This window comes from Delphinus delphis, chromosome 12 (genome assembly GCF_949987515.2).
Source record: "Delphinus delphis chromosome 12, mDelDel1.2, whole genome shotgun sequence".
NCBI classification, from domain to species: Eukaryota; Metazoa; Chordata; class Mammalia; order Artiodactyla; family Delphinidae; genus Delphinus; species Delphinus delphis.
The window spans coordinates 5876971-5896456 of record NC_082694.2 but is presented as its reverse complement, the minus strand read 5'-3'; the positions used below and the strand labels follow the sequence as shown (position 1 = coordinate 5896456).

Below are 19486 nucleotides of genomic sequence, written 5' to 3'. Positions count from 1 at the left end.
GCCAGAGGCTGAGTTGCCTGAACACAGATACTTTAAAGGCGATTTTGAAAATATCTATACTCAGAACTCAATGACGTGCTCGGACTCTTCCCGGAATGACCCACGGACTGTGCGTGTTTCACCTGTGACCCAGGTAGCTGCTGCCACTCTCTGGAAACCCTCCTCACTTCAGAAGTGCAGCGCACGAAGGCACCCACAGTGAGAGAAGCCCACAGCATGGGTTTGCAGATGCTTGTGCCTTTCGGTCCTTGGAGTTGGTTGTTCTTCCTGGTGGCCCTCAAGTGTGGTGGAGCATCTTCTGATTTGAATGAATCCACAAATGCCTCTCCCCAGCATGAGCCTGATGTTCGGTTTGTTGCTGCCGGCTCTGAGCCAGCTGAGACGGTCTCTGTTTTCGCACTGGATTACGACTATGTGCAAATTCCTTACGAGGTCACCCTCTGGATCCTCCTAGCATCCCTTGCAAAAATAGGTAAGGCCCCAAACATCTCCCTGGTCTTGGGAGTTGTTTTCCACGTGAGATAAGGTGTGTGAAAATGCCTTGGTGATGGAGAATTAAGTGGATTTTAACTCTTGCTGCTGTTACATAAAAAATTCTATTCCTGAGTCAAGGGAAAGTCGTAACTGATTTTTGTCAAGCCATTTAATACCTCAGGTTGTGTTTTGAAATTTAAGAACCTACATTTGCGCTCTCGGTTCTTTTGATTTCCTCTCCTTTCAGGGTAACAACCATGTGACATTATTGGGCATCGAAAAATCTCGAGTTCTGTGCTTTAAGAAATACAGAGTAAAATATGTCGAGCTTGGAATGACGCCCGTTGGAAATTTCTGGAACCATAGAATGATTCTTCTGTAAAATGTGCTTCTTTCATTCTTGGCCATGGAACCATGGGCTTCATCAACGACGCGCATTGTTTATTCTTTAAAAGTGGCATGTGCTCCTTGAAAATTGACAGAAAGCAAGAAACAAGGCAACCAGAAGCAACGCGTATCACTCAGGGATGGGATGTGGTGGGATAGAGATGGTATCTGTCAGCAAAATCTTTGTTTACACCTGAGTCGAATGGAACCAGTGAAGCACCCCTGGTTTCCTCTGTGACATAAAGTGGATTCAAGTTAATAGATGAAATTCGAACCAGGGTTCTTTGTGCCCAAACCAAAGTGATGGTTTCCACTCTGTGACCATTTAATTTCCAAGTTCACCCCCCTTGTCTCCTTAGAAACAGCTTATTTCAGAGTGGGAAACGAATACGAATATCTTAATTGTCAAGAATAATGTGTCCTTTGCTTTAGTTATGAACTTTGTTATTTGAGTAGATAAGATTGCCTCATTGAAATAGACCCTATGAATCATGTTAGAGCTTGTTCATATGTTTCCTCTGGAACAGCTGTGAAATATGGGGTGAGCCATGAAATCGGGCAGTTAACTCCTTGACATCAGGATACTGGGCTCTGTCTTTTCATCTAACTCCCTGCCCGTGGATGTTGGGGGGTGCTGGCATATTCACTAGGTGCCCGTCATAACTGCTGTCCATTTTGAGCTCATAAGATGTGAAGATAGAATGAAATTCTTAGTTTGAAGAACTCTTGTGCAGTTTATCAAATGACTAAATGACACAGAGGGTTGCACATTATTTCTGAGAAGGGCTCAAGTAAGAGATGGTATTTTCAGTTCAGAGCTAGGGGTCTAACACCTGTCATGCAACCACGTGGACACTGAGAACGTTCAAGTTGGTCTTATGTGATCTTGAGTTTTCCTTTGTCAAAATGCCAGAGATTCTGACCCCACCCACTCCCTTCCTTTTCACAGTAATGGGTGAAGTTGGTCTGGAATCAGGAAACTAGCTGATTCCACTGACTAGCTCTGTCTTTCTTCGTCTCAGTTCGTTCATCTGTGAAATTATTGCTGAGATCTCTTTTTGGTACAAATAAGAATTTTCTAATGGAAAAGAGGCTTCTATTCTATATCAGTGAACATCTCAAGGCGCTAAGTATATGTTTTATGTTAGCATAAGACACGGGTTGTCCTTCAGAGGTGTTGGGTGTGCCCAGACTACATCTACAAGTTCAGAGTCCTGTAAGGACCCTATTGTTCATGGAATTGCTGTGTAAACGTTCTTGATGTTCATGTGGTTGCAACTCAGCATACTTTAGAAAAAGAAAATAACTGAAGTAGGTTATCAGTTGGATCATGCTTATTCGAGCACAATTTCATATTTACTGGCCTTTAAGGATTCAGATCATTTTTATATTGTACATGAGAAGAAGGTCAAATTTACCGAATATATACTGTGATGCAAGTGCTGGTCTTGTAGCTTTCTATATGGTAGCTTGTTCACCTAGGGCAAAAAAAATAATAATAATGACATAAAACTTGAACACTTAAGGAAACCGTATCGCTTTTTTAGATTCTATATTATAAATCTTGAATCAAAATATAATGAATAATCGCTAGTGTTCTTTTATTCCATCATTCTATCAAGACACATTTATTGAGCACCCAGGCAAGGGGTAGGAATGATTGTGGTCCCCAGCCTCAAGGGGGAAGGTGGGTGAATCTAGCGCTGCCTAACAGGTGCTCAGATAGGGCCATCTTTGACTTTCAGGCTGGACTTAGTCATTCGTGGCCTTTTAAGTTTCAGGCCAGGGAACTAAAACCTCAAAGTGACTGATTCTATTGTCCATTATGGAAGGGGAGAAGAATTTTGAAATGTGAAATTCACATAGCATTTCCCTTAAAGGGCCCTGCTTACAGATTAAACCCTCTTCCTGCTATCACTGTGTAGATGCAACCTGGCTTCAGGCAGGTGACATTGGATCCATTTCAGGAAACTAGATCCCTGGAAGCAGGACCAGGCTCGGGAGACACAGGGCCTGAGAAAATTACACTATGGGCTCTTCCGCCTACTTTACATATCTAAAAAGTTAAGTGTGGTTAAAATGAGCACTAACTGAAGAAGGAGGAGGAGAGAGGAGAAGAAGGAAGCTGTTATTAGGAAATGGACAGAGCAGGACTTTCGAAGGAGGCCTTAAGCTGATCTTGAAGCCAGTGGGCTCTGTGGTTTGGAATAATGTCTCTTGATACTCCATTGTATTAACCTGCCTGCTGATGGTGGATGGAGCAGTTCAAAGCTGTGGTGAGGGAAACCCACGTGTTTTTGGATGGCTGAACCTAAAACTTCCTAAGGAGACATTCCATGGCCCCAACACCTATGGGAGGGAGCCTACGTCCTTAGCCTTGAATTTCAGGCCCTCCATTTTTTGGTCAAAATTAGTACACTTCCAATAGCCAGGATATGGAAACAACCTAAATGTCCATCAACAGAGGAATGGATAAAGAAGATGTGGTACATATATGCAATGGAATATTACTCAGCCATGAAAAGGAATGAAATCAAGTCATTTGTAGAGACATGGATGGACCTAGAGTCTGTCATACAGAGTGAAGTAAGTCAGAAAGAGAAAAACAAATATCATATATTAATGCATATATGTGGAATCTGAAAAAAATGGTATAGATGATCTTATTTACAAAACAGAAATAGAGACACAGACATAGAGAAAAAATGTACGGATACCAAGGGGGAAGGGGGGTTGGGAGGAATTGGGAGATTGGGATTGATATATATACACTATTGTTATTATGTATAAAATAGATAACTAATGAGAACCTACTGTATAGTGCAGGGAGCTCTACTCAGTGCTCTGTGGTGACCTACATGGGAAGGAAATCCGAAAATGAGGGGATATATGTATACGTATAACTGATTCACTTTGCTGTACAGCAGAAACTAACACAGCATTGTAAAGCAACTATACTCCAATAAAATTTGTTTTTAAAAATCAGTACTCTTCCCAATTAAAATTTGCTCTGGCCAGATGAATCTCCTCGGTGAACGTCAAAACTATCTGGCTGGGCCATCCCTGTCTCTCCCCTCTTTCTCCTGGAGTTCTCCCCTCCTAAAATGCCTTCCCTCTGTTGTCCAACTATGTAAGTCCCACTCATTCTCCAAAACCTGTTCAACTTCTCCTTCCCATGCAAGAGCTTCTCTGATGAACAGCTGACCTGTTCATTCATTCATTTATACACTTAAGAAAGATTCTTTGAGCAATTAGACATGCTGTTATGGACAAGACATCTTGCTAAGCGCTTTGGGGAGATATAAGGATGTGTACCATCCTGCCTGAGTTGGAGGAGTTTAGAGATTAGTAGGGGAGAGAAGTCATGGACCAAAAATGGTAGAAAGGGATCGTTGTTGAACAGGTACAGATAGAATGTTACAATAATTCAAAGGAGGACATATTATTCCCTTGGGAAGAGATTGGGAAAAGCTTAGCCTCAAGGATTGAGCAGAGGACCAAAATAAGGTGGAGAGAAGGACAATGCAGGCAACGATAATAACACGTCAAGACAAGAAAGGAGGCCTCCAGGATGAAAAGGCTTGGCTATAAGGTAGGATGCATAAAGACAGTGCAGGGTGTGTGGGATACGGACTCGGGGAGAGCCCCAGGTGGCCTGCTGTGCCTGGATCTCTTGTCATATTTGTTGATATATTCAATATACACTTCTCTGTATACTTATACATGATATTGGCTTTATCTTCTTATTTGTTAAGAACGTTTCTAAAATTTCATCAGTAGCTGGAATTGTAGAAAACATGTTTGGTCCCTCCCCCTCCCAGGACTTACAGTGGGTTGTTCTTGTCACAGGGATGCTTAACAAATATTCTCAGTTTAAATTCCATGAGTTGCTTTGTGTGGAGTCTTAGGTGGGGAATTGAACAATCAGATAACGTGGTGTAGAATAGTCATCTGGCAGCAGGATGTGGAATAGACCGGGAGGGGGAGGGAGAGGGAGGAGATCAGGAAGACACCGCAGTAAGTAGGATGAGAAGTGGGGCGGTCCTCAGTGAAGGCAGTGGCTGCAGGAGTGGACAGAAGGAGACGGACTTCCGGGGCAGCTAGTGGGAGACATAACTGATGAAATAGGTTGCCAATTGCACGAAGGGGCAAAGGTGACGGGGTCCCCATAAGAATGCGACTTGATTTCCTCTCAAGTGGCTGACTGGGTGGCCATGTCATTGGTTAAATAAAGGAAACAAAATAAAGACTTTTCATTTGTATTCATTTGTTTGTGGTGGAGAAGGAAGTGAGGTGAGGTAAGTTTGGAAGAAGCTGGGGTTTACGTCACTGTGATAGACTCTTGCGGGAGCTTCAAAGGTGGGTTTTGCGTGAGAGCAGAAGAGTTCCACCGCTCAGATCCCTCAGGATAGGGAAAACAGGAGGGCACGGCTGGCTGAGAAGATGCTGGCACCTGCACGGAGCACGGAAAGCACTTCCTCACACCAAGCCGCAGCCACACGTGCAGCTCCTGCTGCAGATGGGTGCTGAGGCTGGGCCCGGAGAGGCCGCCACCTGTGTGGCTTCGAAAGGCCTCTTGCACACCCCTGCCCTGGCGTCCCGGGGGCCAGAGCCGGGTTATTTGCCGACATCTAAACGTGGTTCTCCGCTCTCCGCAGGCTTCCACCTCTCCCACCGGCTGCCGGGCCTCATGCCTGAGAGCTGCCTACTCATCCTGGTGGGGGCCCTGGTGGGCGCCATCATCTTCGGCACCGACCACAAATCGCCTCCAGTCATGGACTCGAGCATCTACTTCCTGTACCTCCTCCCGCCCATCGTCCTGGAGGGCGGGTACTTCATGCCCACCCGGCCCTTCTTCGAGAACATCGGATCCATCCTGTGGTGGGCAGGGCTGGGGGCCCTGATCAATGCCTTCGGCATTGGCCTCTCGCTCTACCTCGTCTGCCAGGTCCAGGCCTTTGGCCTGAGCGACGTCAACCTGCTTCATAACCTGCTGTTTGGGAGCCTGATCTCGGCTGTGGACCCCGTGGCCGTGCTGGCCGTGTTCGAAGAGGCGCGGGTGAATCAGCAGCTGTACATGATGATCTTCGGGGAGGCGCTCCTCAACGACGGCATCAGCGTGGTGAGATGCAGCCCCCCACCGTCCCCAGGGAGGCAAGGGGCCTGGCGGGTGGAGAAGGCCAGGCAGGCCTGGGCCTCAGCAGGACAGAGATGGGCCGGGGCAGCGTGGCCCCAGGTCTGGCCACCGCCCTTGGGATCTGCACAGTGGCCACGCTTACTCACTACACTGCTTGCCATCCACTGGCTTCTTTAAAGGAGAAGCAGGAGAGAGGAAGTATGATTCTTTAGTGAATTCGGTGTTTCATTGAGCAAGCAGAAACTGTGGCTAAAGGCTCTTCTGGGTCTAAGGCTCTTCTGGGTTTAAGGCCCTTCTGGGCTTTCGCACTAGGACAAGCAGTACTTGTGTCTTATTTTCTCTCAGTCACGGGACCTCACCCTCCTTCCCTTTATATGCTTTCTTTTTAAGCTCTGTTTTAGATGATGAAGTTAAATAAAAGGTAGGGGTAGGGAGAGAGATGACGGAGGATTTGCACAAATGCATTGGCTTCTGTATCAGTCTCAATTCCGTGACTCCCACGGAGAACGTGACGGAGCAGCTTTGCTTAGGAGTCCTTCCAGAGAGAGGCCGAGAAGCGTTTACAGGCCAGATCAGCGCAGAGCATTAAGGCCCAGAGATGACTTTGGCTAGAGGTGCTGAACTATTCCTGATTGGCTGCCGCATTGCCCAGTTTCCTTACATTACTGCAAACCGTCACCAGGAGTTAGTCTATGTGATTTTATATAAATTTTGATGTACTTTTCTTATTCTTACATTTATATCACGTCACATAAGGAATACTAGAATGCATTTTCAGTGTAAAAGACTTAAATAGTACAGAATCATACAGCATAAAACACAAAAGCCTCCGCCTGACCCTCTTCCCTCCCCCTTGGATCCAGTTTGCGTTTCTCTCCCCATTTTTATCATGGACACATGCATATACGTACGCAGATATAGATGTATTGATACATCATTCTACATAAAGTGGGTGGCATTGAATCATATGTACTGCTTAGATGTAACAAATCTTGGACTTCGTTCTAGGTCTTTTCCACTGTGGCAGAGTATTTCATAGATTACGTTTATAAAGATTTATTTAACCAGTTCTTGATGGGTGAATATTCAGGTGGTTGTCAAGTTTTCACTTTAAAAAACAGTGTTGCGATAAGTATTCTTGTGTCTGCAGGCATCTCTTTTCGTACTTGTGAGTCTTTTTATAGGATATATTCTTGGAAGTGAAATTTTTGGGTTAAAAGTAGGTATACTTAAAAATTTGAGAGATGCTGCTATAATCACGTCCTCTTCATTCAAATGATGAAGGAGGGATTCCCACCAGAAGGTTATAGAGTGACACCAATGCTAAACAGATGAGACTAATGACAAGTGTGTTCGTCACGTATACTCACAGCCCGGGGTAGGAGGCCACCACACACCATGCCGGCCCACATGGGTGCTGCGCTGGGGAACCGAGTGAGCTATCAGGGACTGCGGGAGGAACTAGTAGAAGGATGGGGTACCTCCTGGTTCCTAGGGGATGATGTGATTGACTTATTAGTTTTTATTTAACAAACTTTCATTTGGTACCTATTGTGTTCTGGGCACAGTGCTAACTGCTTGGGTGGCAATGATGATGAATGAGACGAGGTCCCCTGCTCTCTTTTTTTGTAAATGTTTATTTTATACTGGAACATAGTTGATTAACAATGTTGTATTAGTTTCAGATGTACAGCAAAATGATTCAGTTATGTATATATATGTATCTATTCTTTTTCAGAGTCTTTTTTTTTTTTTTTGCTGCATGGAGTCTTTGTTGCTGCGCGCGGGCTTTCTCTAGTTGCGGTGAGCGGGGGCTACTCTTCGTTGCAGTGCACGAGCTTCTCATTGCGGTGGCTTCTCTTGTTGCGGAGCACGGGCTCAGTAGTTGTGGCTCGCAGGCTCAGTAGTTGTAGCCTGCGGGCTCTAGAGTGCAGGCTCAGTAGTTGTGGCACACGAGCTTAGTTGCTCCGTGGCATGTGGAATCTTCCCAGACCAGGGCTCAAACCCATGTCCCCTGCATTGGCAGGCGGATTCTTAACCACTGCACCACCAGGGAAGCCCATCAAAGTCTTTTGAGTAATTCCACAGGCTGTCAGGGAAGTTATCCCCAGTACACATGGATATACGAGTACTGTGCCTGGTCCCTTGATAAGGAGGGTAATTGGGCTGCGGGACCTTACCATGGGGTCAGATTGCAGGGGGAACTTGCAGTAGAGCCATTCAGAACCCTTCTCACTTTACCAAGTATATTAAACCTTAATTTTAGTTTTTATGTATACGGCTGCCAAGGTTTTCCAGAAATCTTTATGGGCTTGCGTTTCCACACACGGTGTATTAAGTGCATATGTCCTTGTAGCATTGTCAACAAGGGGCATTGCTTTCTTAATGTTTTCCCATCTAATGAGCAAAAAAGGATGACACATGTTTGCTATAATCTGCATGATGATACGAAGCATCTTTTCAAAGATTGTGGATCATTAGTGTTTCTTACGCTATGAATTGGAAGTTCACGTCCTTTCAGGGTTGCCAGACTTAAAAAAAAAATACAGGTTACCAGTTAAATTTGAATTTCCTATAAACAATGAGTAATTTTTTATCAGCATGTCCCAATTATTGTATGCAAATATCGCTTCTTGTCAATTTTTCTTTGAGACCAGTTGCTGTTTTTTTCTTTTTTAATTGATTTGTAGACTCATTAAATTATCTAAACTTTAAGCTTTAGATAAACTTTAAATTAGCTAAAGTTGAATGTTACATAAAAAGCAAACATTTTCTCCCATTCTGTCACTTAAATTTTTTTAAGTCATGTATCTTCTATCTGTAAAAGTTTTAAATATGTATGTAGTCAAACCGACTAACGTATTCTTTTATTGCCCCGGGTTTCACATTTTGTTTTCCGAGACTGTGCCTAACCAAAGAACATGCACATGTGTTTTGTTTTGTTTTTTAATTTTTCTCCCTTTTACAATTAATTATTTAATTCACCTGGCACACAATTTTTTTTAGTGTTGTTGTTCATAATTTTCTTTAGTTTTTCTTTTTAAATTTTAATTTATTTATTTTATTGAAGTATAGTTGATTTACGTTAAATTAATAATAGTTGATTAAAACGTTAAATTTACGTTAATTTCTGCTATACAGCAAAGTGACCTAGTAATACACATATATACATTGTTTTTAAAATTCTTTTCCATTATGGTTTATCCCAGGATATTGAATATCATCCCCTGTGCTATATATCAGTAGTAGGACCTTGTTGTTCATCGTGGCACACAATTTTTTTTTTTTTTTTTTTTTTTGCGGTGCACGGGCCTCTCACTGTTGTGAGAGGCTCATGGGCCCAGCCGCTCCGCGGCATGTGGGATCTTCCCGGACCGGGGCACGAACCCATGTCCCCTGCATTGGCAGGTGGACTCTCAACCACTGTGCCATCAGGGAAGCCCAGCACACAATATTTTATCATGAGGACTTTATGCCAAAATGGATAGTACTGGGGGAAAAAGCATTTGAAAATAATCCAAGATATGCGGGGTGGATTCACCAAGTGGAGGAGACCCAAACTTGAAGTCAGAAGCCAGGTTATTTATTCATAATGAGAATCTCTAACTATTGAGCGAGATACTAGACTCATCAGACCTACCTGTTCTTCCCTGCTGGGTGAGCATCTCAGAAAGCCAAGTTGTCTGCCGGTTGCCAGGGGAGCCTGGACTCCAGCCTGCCATCCCATTTACGTATCTCATTTCTCAGTGTGTGGCCCTCAAGCCACCTGCCTCAGAACCCCCCAGGTGGGCTTGGTGAGCACTCAGATGGCCAAAGAGCAATGACTCTCTGGGAACAGAGCCTGGGAATCTGTATTTTTAACCAGCACCTCAGAGGATGGCTGGTGTTTGGGAACTACTTGTTCATGGCCTTTAGGTGGTGAGAGCTGATATATCTTGATCTAAAACGATGCTACGTCTGGGAAAGGTCTGGGCTAGATTTGTCTCTACCCATTCTTTCTTCAGGTGCTTTCGTCCTTTGGGTTTTGTTACAGTGGAATAAGTCCCCTTGGCTGGGAACCAATTCCACCTCCTAAGGCACCCCTCTGAGCCACGATGCCTCCGTTTCACAGTTTATCCAGAGAGCATCTCATTTTACTCATATCCAAGTTCTTTGGGGTCCCTTGCTGACTGTAACCCCACGAAAGCAATGCCCTTGAAGGTGCTCATCTGTGTCAACATCAAGGCCACCTCCTGGCAGCCCATTCTGAGATAATTATCCAACTTTCCCTTCCTAAATGGTTAGAGAAATTTAGCGATGACGATATCACCTCACTTAATTTTCACAGACCAAAAAGCTCTTTCTTGATACAACCTACAAACCTTGTTGCTGAGACATAGTCTTTGTTAACAACCCATGAAAACATGTGGCTCTGTTCCCTCTGTGGTGCTGCCTCTGAACTGGAGACTCACTTCAGCCTGAGTTTTCTCTAGACTTTACATCTAGAGCCAATCACGGCCTGGGGTTTCTTTGCTAACTGCATTTGTTTGACTTTCCCAAAGTTTAATTGTTTCCACTTGGACTTTCTTTTTGAAATGATCATTTCCCAATAAAATTGTAATCCTCAGCTGACCAGAGTATCTGCTTGAGGGCACTGCTGTGACCTCCACGTGGTGAAGCTGCTGCGGTGCTGGCTCCGGGGTGGGGATGGAGGTGCCCACACGTCACTCGGGGTCACCCTGGGGTCATCCTGGGGTCACCCACAGCACAGTGATATTAAGTGTGTGCTGGGGCACTTCTGCGTCCCTGCGTGAAACTGGAGAAGCTCGGGGCCGGATTTAGAAAGCAGTTTGAGAGCAACTGGTATTTAATGCAGTGCAGTTGTCTTTTGAGCCAAGGGCCTTGGACTCACCCTTTCATTGAGGAGGGAGCCTTCCCGAGGGCAGCCGTCACAAGCGGGCTCTTTCAGCAGAAAGTCTGAGTCATCCAGAGAGAGACCTGTGATTAGTGGGTTACATGTGACAACTTTGCAGATCCTTATCCCACGAAAAGAGCTGCCTCTCACTAAAGAGGAGGTGCTCCAGAGGAGATGCAACCATCGAAAGAGCAATGAACCTGACCCTCCAGATCTCTTGTCCACTTATTTCTCCCTCTCGCTGAATATTTTAGGTTATGACTCCAATCATGAGAACTTCCTTAATGGTGGGCAAAGGGAGAAGAGACAAAACCCCAGTAGCTTTCAAATAATAACTAGTATCCCCAGTTGAAATCTCATGGCCAGCATCATAGCAATAAGAGAGATGCAGCCACTGTACCCAGGCCCTGTATGGGGTCACTTGTACATTTATTATTTTATTAAATCCTTAGATTTTCCTGTGAGGCTGAATTAATAGTCACATTTCACAGATGAAGAAAATAAGGCAAAGGGAGTACAATAGATTGCACAAGGGCATCCTGCCTGGCCATGACAGAGCGGACATGGGTGCCCAGGTCTGTCTCTTGCCAATCTCTTTTCTTTTATTCTTACCTTTTGAATTTTCAACTCATGGAGCTGAGAGGAACAGGAGAGAACCAATCTGTTACCCCTGAGGAGACTGGGCTCATGTCCAGTTGGTAGGGAATCCAGTGCTTTCTCCAAAACAGAACTTGGCCAAGTCCAGTATGTGGCTCCGGGCAAGATTCTGGTCATCTCTGTGCCTAATTTCTGTAAAATTGGGGTGATGGTATTACTTAGCTCGTAGGGCCACTGGAAAATTCCCATTAAGCTGTCAGTATAGTGAGTGTTCAGCATGCAGTGAGAACTCCAGGCATGTTGGCTATTATTTTTTATCACACCAACTCAGGGACATGCATGGTGGTTGGCTCCCTCTTAACAAGCATTTGGTTTTTGGTTTTTTGGGGTTTTTTTGCAGTACGCGGGCCTCTCACTGCTGTGGAGAGGAGCACAGGCTCCGGATGCGCAGGCTCAGCGGCCATGGCTCACGGGCCCAGCCGCTCCGCGGCATGTGGGATCTTCCCGGACCAGGGCACGAACCCGCGTCCCCTGCATCGGCAGGCGGACTCTCCACCACTGCGCCACCAGGGAAGCCCAAGCATTTGGTTTTAAACACGGCACTGCTTCGTGTATTGTAGGCAGATCGTTCTTATATTTGTATTCCTCCCGGGTTTTCCTGCATCAATTTGCTGCGTAAGCAGCAAGGTGATGCCACCACGGTTTCTATCATCTTTTTGCCCCATGTCCCCTCCTCCACCTCACCTGGTAGGTGTCGGCATCCCCCCCTGAGGTTGGAACCCAGGCAGCCTGGCTCCAGAGCATCTCTGCTCCTAACTCCTACTTCATGCTGGTTCTTCACCCCTCCCTCTCTCCCCACCACTTTCTTTCCCTCCTTCCTCTGGTGATGTCTTCATTTCGCATCTTGCTGCCACTGTAGTCCACTCTCTAGGCATAAGGTGGACGAGAGAGTGGTAGAGGGAGCTGCAATGCAATAAAGTTTCTGAGCAGGACCCTTGGGCTAGTCACACTGGCAGGCATTTTATCTGCATTTTCTTCTTAGAGCTTTATAACAACCTACTGTGGCAGGATTGCTGCCCCCATTTTGTGAAGGAGCAGTATACGGTGCTTAAGAGCAGAGGACCCCCGTGTCCCCAGATGTCTATCAACTGAAAAAAATTGCACAATGTGAAATTTGTGAGTTAAGTTGTCTGGGGCAAAATGTGGACCATAGCCTGGGAGATAGCCTCTCAGAGAGCTTGGACGCACTGCTCCAAAGAGGTCAGAGGGGAGGTCATATATATGTGATATTGGTGAAGGGGGTTCGTGGAGTCAAAGCACACACTTTGGCAGAAGGTTGCCGCTAGTCACGAAGAGCAGATGTCACCGTTAATGATTTTAGTGCTTTTCTAGATATGAGAAGATGCAAGAAATTGGGCTCATAAAATCTCCTGAAACTATCTACCTGGGGCACAGAGAGCCTCATTCCTGATCTCTGCCCTGAACTCCTTTCAGAGGGTGTTTGAGGTCAGCGACTGCAGAGGCCGTTGGTTTCATCCTCGTAGAACCCATCGGCGAGCAACAATTTTCAGTTGGCACGTCTGTGCCCGCGTGTCTGTACTGGCCCTTCTTGGTCCTTTGAGCCTCTCAGGTGAATTACCAGATCTGCAGGTGCTTACGTTTCTTCATTGTTATTTTTATTATAAACACACAGACTGTCTGGGAAGTCATTTATTGAATATAATTTATTCTATGCGGCTCAATATCCAAAAGATATAGTCCCACTGCTTTTCCCAGCCCCCCATCAGTAACAACAGTTTCTTAGCATTAACCTTATACCTTTCATTCAATTTGCCCCTCTATTTATTATGCATTCTTATTGCTGGCATTAGAGCCTGAATTTCCTGACCCCTTATTCTAGAATTCCTTTGACCTCTTCTCATCTCCTCTTTGCATCCCTTTATCAGCCCAGCTTTGCTGACTAGTTCCTTGTCGACCCTCATGATTTTTCTCCTAAGGCCTCCCACCATCATCGTAGGACCCAGCAGAGAGCTCTGAGCATCACGGATGCTGAGCCTGCCTAGGAAAGGCTGTGCCCAGGCTGTGCTGTGGCCACAGCCCTCCTCCTCTGATTCCCAAGAGTGACACTCCGCTTGAATTGGGATTTGTCAGGAAAGCTGCCAGCAAACCCCCTCTGACCAGCTCCCATCATGGAACTTTGGAATTGCTCCCTGAGACTAAAGACTAGAGGTGGGATGCAACCACGGGTAGGCACGCAGGGAGAGAAGAGTCTCAGTGTCCTTCCTTGCCGCACCTTCGTGGAGTCTGTGGACGCTGTCCTGGGCACTGTGTGCGCACAGATGAGCTGTGCGCCTCTGCCCATCACTCAGTGGTGGGGGACGGTCATGGACCCTGCTGGTGTGAGGATGCCATGGCGAGCTCAAACCAAGCTAGATGGCAGGGAACAGCTTGCCAGAGGAAGCTGCGTCTAATCCAGGAAAGATTTTTAAAAACATTCATTTGAGGGTGAATTTTCCTCCAGGATTCTCCAGGATTCCTCCAGGATTCTCCCTGGTTTATATTTTCCTACCTCAAAGAAGTCCTAGCTCCAGGAACATCCCATTCAAGAGGCAGTAAATTGTGCCCAAGAACATGGACAGTGAGGCCAAATGCCTTGGTTCTAGTCCTGGCTCCTGTACTAGTAAGCTGTGTGACTTCAGATGAGTGACTTAACCTCTCTGGGCCTTAGTTTCCTTTCTGTAAACCGGAGATCAGGTTGTTTGAGGGTTAAAGTGAGTTGATACAGGTAAGCATTTAAAACAGTGCCTGGCACAGGGTTCAGTACAAAGTGTTTCTAATATTATGATTTATAAGAAGAAATATATATTTGGGCTTTGTCCCCATTCAGAGCACAGAGCTCATTAAAACCCTTGAAATTTCCTAAGTGAAGAGAGCTGCCTTTTGTTATGCTAATGAGGCGAATTTTGGAAAGCCCCTAAGTAACCTAAGGAAGGGGGCTGGTTGCCAGTGGAATGGACTTTGTGAGTAGGGGGTTGGAGCTTTCAGTCTCCCTCCCTAAACCACCCACAATCCCCACCTCCAGGAAAGGAGCTGGAGGTTGAATTCAGTGACCCATGGCCAGTGATTTAATCAACCAACCGCAAGTAATGAGGCCTCCATAAAAACTCTAGAGGATTGGGTTTGGAGAATTTCCAGGTTGGTGGAGATTCGGGGAGGGTGGAGCTCCTGGAGAGGGCATGGAAGCGCCTCACCCCTGCCCCAGAACTTGTCCTAAGCATCTCTCCCACCTGGCAGTTCCTTTTTTTTTTCTTAATTAAAAAAAAAAATGTTTTATTGGAGTATAGTTGATTTACAATGTTGTGTTAGTTTCAGGTGTACAGCAAAGTGAATCAGTTATACATGTACAGATAGGTCATTACAGAGTACTGAGTAGAGTTCCCTGTGCTATACAGGAGGTCCTTGTTAGTTGTCTATTTTATATACAGGAGTGTGCATGTCAATCCCAACCTCCCAATTTATCCTTCCGCCCCTTAACTCCTGGTAACCGTAAGTTTGTTTTCTACATCTCTGTAACTCTACTTCTGTTTTGTAGATAAGTTCATTGGTACCCTTTTTTCTAGATTCCACACATAAGCGATATCATTTGACCCTTTTGTAGTAAACCGGTCATCTAGTGAGTAAAATGTTTCTCTGAGTTCTGCGAGCCATTCTAGCAAATTAATCGAACCCAAGGTGGGGTTGCTGGAACTTCTCAACTATGGCCGGTGGGTTAGAAGCCCAGGTGACAACCTGGACCTGCGATGGGCATCTGAAGCCGGGGGAGAGGTTGTCCTGTGGGGCTGAGCCCTCAACCTGTGGGATCCGACCCTGTCTCCAAGTAGATGGTGTCAAATTGAGTTAATTGCTTGATGGTGTGAGAAGGAAGCACACACGTTGGAACCTGTGTCAGGGTCGGTGTGTTATTTATAGAAGTCTACCTCCATGAGTGCCTGAGAGCCACAGAGCCTTCCTTACAGCCTAAGCGATGCCCCATCTGTCTGGACTTGGCGGTCTCAGCTTTTCCGCGAGAAGCGCTGCACACAGACCTGAACAGACTCTGTCTGGGGGAGTGTTGGGCAATGTTTTTCTTGGCCTCTTTTTATCTCCTTATTTACCTTCAATTTTTGCAGGTTCCTAGGAAAGGAGGAGAGAGGCTGCAGATACCTTTACAAGTAGACAGTTTCCTCTGGCCAAGAATGTGGGTGTATACACGGGAGGCGGAACCCAACAAGTGTGGTCTTGAGCAAATGACTCCATCCTTTTGTGCCTCCGCTTCCTCATGTGTAAAATGGGAACGTTTAGTCTGACCCCAGAGGGTGTTTCTGTGGAGGCTGTGAAATCAGACACACAGACGCCGGCACCTGGTGGGTGAGGAATCAGAGTCCCGTTGCCCTTCCCGGGTTCGAGGGGAGGTTCCACGCAAGATGGACCATCTGGTTGGTGTCTGTCGGCCTGGAGATGGGGATCAGGCCTCAACCCCAGATGGACACTAGGTGCACCACCCTCCTAGCACCAACAGGGAAGCGCCCACCCGGCCCAGGGCCCAGGCATCTTCCTTCTGGCCTGACTCTCATCAAAGCCGCTGGAGGTCTGCCTGGTGAGCTTCCCCTCAGATCACAGCTGCCATTGGTCATCAGTTACGGTACTGGCCGTGGAGCCCGCGGGGGTCTGTGTGATGCAACACACACAATAGCTTGGGTTGGCGCTTGGACCAGGTTGGGCAGTGGGAGGGGCTGGGAGAAATGAAGGGCAGAGGGCAGCCCAGGGTTGGCCCCAGCAAACAAGGATGTTCGGGGGGTCAGATGTTCACCAACAGAGAAGCCAAATTTGACTGCTAAGCTTTCCCAGCTGGGAGACACCTTTACCTCACCGTGCCTGGGGTTTCAGCTGTAGGCTCTTGTTAACCAGAAGCCTGAAAGATCTGCTCCTTGGGCCCGTATAAATAGTTCAGAGATGCGCTCAGGCAGTGCAGGGTCGCAGAGGGACACTTCAACCGTGGAATTCCTCAAATCTGTTTCAGAAACACTGGTTTGGTTCGTTGTCTTCTGGTTGAAGAAACAGATTAATTGAAGTCTGAGGGGTACAAGTGGGTTTTCCAGCAGCCTGAGCTGTGAGCCCCTGGTGGGTGGTTAGAACTAACTCCAGTTCGCAAGGGCAACAAGAAGAACTGATCCTCGCTGGTTACCAAGGTGTCCTTCCTTTGTCAGGAGGTAGGGTTGAGCAGCTATGGAAATGGATTTGGAAAAGAAACACCTCTCGGTAGAAAAGCAAACTCTAAGCTGGGGACTCCAGACAGCCAAGAGTTTCCTAGTTCAGTGGTTTTCAAGAGACTCTCCCGCCCCAAAGAGCACGCCTGCATGCGTCCTCAAGGGTGTGTCAGGTGTGTCGGGCTTTGGTGTGGAAGAAATCTGCTCAGGGTCATGTGAGCAGTGCCACGAGCTGGCCGTTTGGAAGAGGTGGTGAGCAGCTAGTCCGTTCCCCCGTGGCTTCCTCAATGATTACGTAAAACGAACGGTCTCTGGCAGAACCTGTCCTGCGGCGGGCTCTGTCACATCACATCCAGATGACGGGTCAGAGACGGAGCCGCTGGTTCTGTCCCCAGGCTGTGGTTTGCCCCAGTTCCCTCCTACTCACCTGGGATCACGTAAGCGAGCATTATACCAGCAGCACGGGAGAAAACGGAGAGCTCGTGAAATCCAACTACTTTATTTCAAAGTTCAGTCCTGTTTGATCGAGACAGAGTTCCCTTGAGTCTGAATCTTTCATTTATTCATTCGTCATTCATTCATTCATGAAAAAAAATGACTGAGCAGTACTTTTTCTCAGAAACTGCTCCTTCTGTAACAGAGAAGGGCCAAATCTGACTCCATGTTGGCTCTGTTTTTTTAACTTTAATCTTTGCTTTCTGCTGCTTTTGTTCACTAAAAGGACACTGTCTATACACAATGGCCTGCCTGGGGGAACCCTGCCCCTCTGCCTGAAGGTTAAACCAAAGTGCCTTTGTTCAGGGAAGCATCCGGACCATGTCCACCTGCGAATGGCTGCAAGAAAGAAGAAATGAACACATTCCCTCCCCGAGGCTGGCCATTCCAGGGGGTGTTTGCAAATCTTATGGCCTTTTTACTTTACTTCCTCATCTCCTCCCCCTCTCTGTGCTATAAAAGAAACTGGCATCCAAACCCCGAAAAGATGGTTATTTTGAGACACTAGTCTGCCATCTTCTCAGTCTGCCCAGCACCTTGTGTCCAGTTTATTAGCCTGTTGTGCGCCCAGCAGAGCAAATTTGGACTCGGTAACATTTCCACTGTGCCAGACTGACCCTCTCAGAAGAAGCAAGTCACTGAGCTAGTCTTCAGTGAATTGACATCTACTGGTCACAACTGATGTTTGCTTTTATAGTTTAAAAAGTTTGGAGGTTAAATAGCCTTACAATGACTTTTCCTGTCCTGCAGGTGTACTAGCACCAGATGGTGAAAGTCAGTCCTCTGGGCGTTTGCTTCAAGTTGGCATGGAGGTGATGGGAGGGGAAGATTGCTCAGACTCAGAGGGGCCAGGCTGGGTGGTTCCTTGAAGAGATCATGGCTGAGGAACAGGGGTGGGTGTGGGTGTGTGATTGCTATTAGCTCTGAACTGCTAAGTTTCATTTACCTACAGGCCACTGAAAAGAAATTTTACATAGTTTTAGAGATAGAAGTCTGGAGCCTGGGGGAAAGATTGGAGGGAGATACGTATGTAGGAGCCATTGGCAGGTAGGTGGGAATAGCAGCTATGAAATACGGCCAGTCCTCTCCCCTGCTGTTCTTCAGACTGAGGAGAATGTTCAGACTTTTTCAATTGAAAAGAATTTCCATAAAGAAACATCTTTGCTGCGCCCTAAATCAATAAAATCCTACCACTTACTTCTCTTTGTTAAATTTTCTGACCTCCGCTTACGTCATCTTCCTGGTCTTTCTGAGATTATAAGCAGCTAATGATCAAGGATGTCAGTCCTAGAGAGTCGGGAGATCCCATGTTTAATCTCCTGTCCTGAGTTTCAGATCTTTTTTCCCTTCCTTTAAGGAGTGAAGTATAAAAGCTTCTTCCCTTCGTCCCTTTTTTTAGCTTTGTTTTTTAATTGAAGTATAGTTGATTAACAACGTTGTGTTAGTTTCAGGTGTACAGCAGTGATTCAGTTATATATATATTTTTCCAGATTCTTTTCCCATATACAAAATGTTGAGTATAGCTTCCTGCTATAAAGTAAGTCCCTGTCGGTTATCTATTTTATACACAGTAGTGTGTATATGTTAATCCCAAACTTCCCCTTTGGTAACCATAACTTTGTTTTCTATGTCTGTGGGTCTGTTTCTGTTTGGTAAATAAGTTCATTTGTATCATTTTTTTTTAGATTCCAAATATAAGCGATACCATATGCTATTTGTCTTTTTCTGGTTCCATCATTCTGGAGACTGCTACGTAACTGCTGGGTTTCTTATTTCTTAGTTAATTTCTTTTAATAGTCAAAGAAAGTGGTTGCCAAGGAACTGCTCTGTGACAACTGAACGTGCCAGTGCCCTTTCATACAAAATGGAAAATTAACGGGATTCATTATTTAATTTCCTGTGTCAGGTTGATGAATACAGTTTGTGTGTGTGTGTGTTATTCTCCGTACCTTTCCAGCATCTGATGTACAGTGAAGATCATTTCTGCTGTACTGTGCTGTGACTCTGAACTTACAATGTTTTTTTTTTTAATAGATCGTTATTGGAGTGTAATTGCTTCACAATACTGTGTTAGTTTCTGTGGCAGAACAAAGCGAATCAGCGATGTGCACACACCAATGCTTTTTTACAGGTGTAGAGTCAGTACTTAGTTAGGCTTTTTTTTTAAGGAACTGGGTTTATGGCAAGCTCAAGCAATAAGGATTAATTTAAAAGATACACAAGACAATCAGGAAGACATAGATCTTCTATTAGTCC

At 45.8% G+C, this 19486-nt stretch overlaps 1 protein-coding gene across 1 annotated transcript in view; it reads left to right on the top strand.

Moving 5' to 3' along the window:
* The first annotated feature begins 216 nt into the window (after window positions 1-216).
* Window positions 217-19486, top strand: part of SLC9A4 (solute carrier family 9 member A4) — a 58432-nt gene continuing 39162 nt past the window's right edge. Inside the window, exons 1-2 of the mRNA XM_060027657.1 lie at window positions 217-472; window positions 5520-5983. Of these exons, the coding sequence (XP_059883640.1) occupies window positions 217-472; window positions 5520-5983 (720 nt within the window). The remainder of the gene's footprint in view (window positions 473-5519; window positions 5984-19486) is intronic.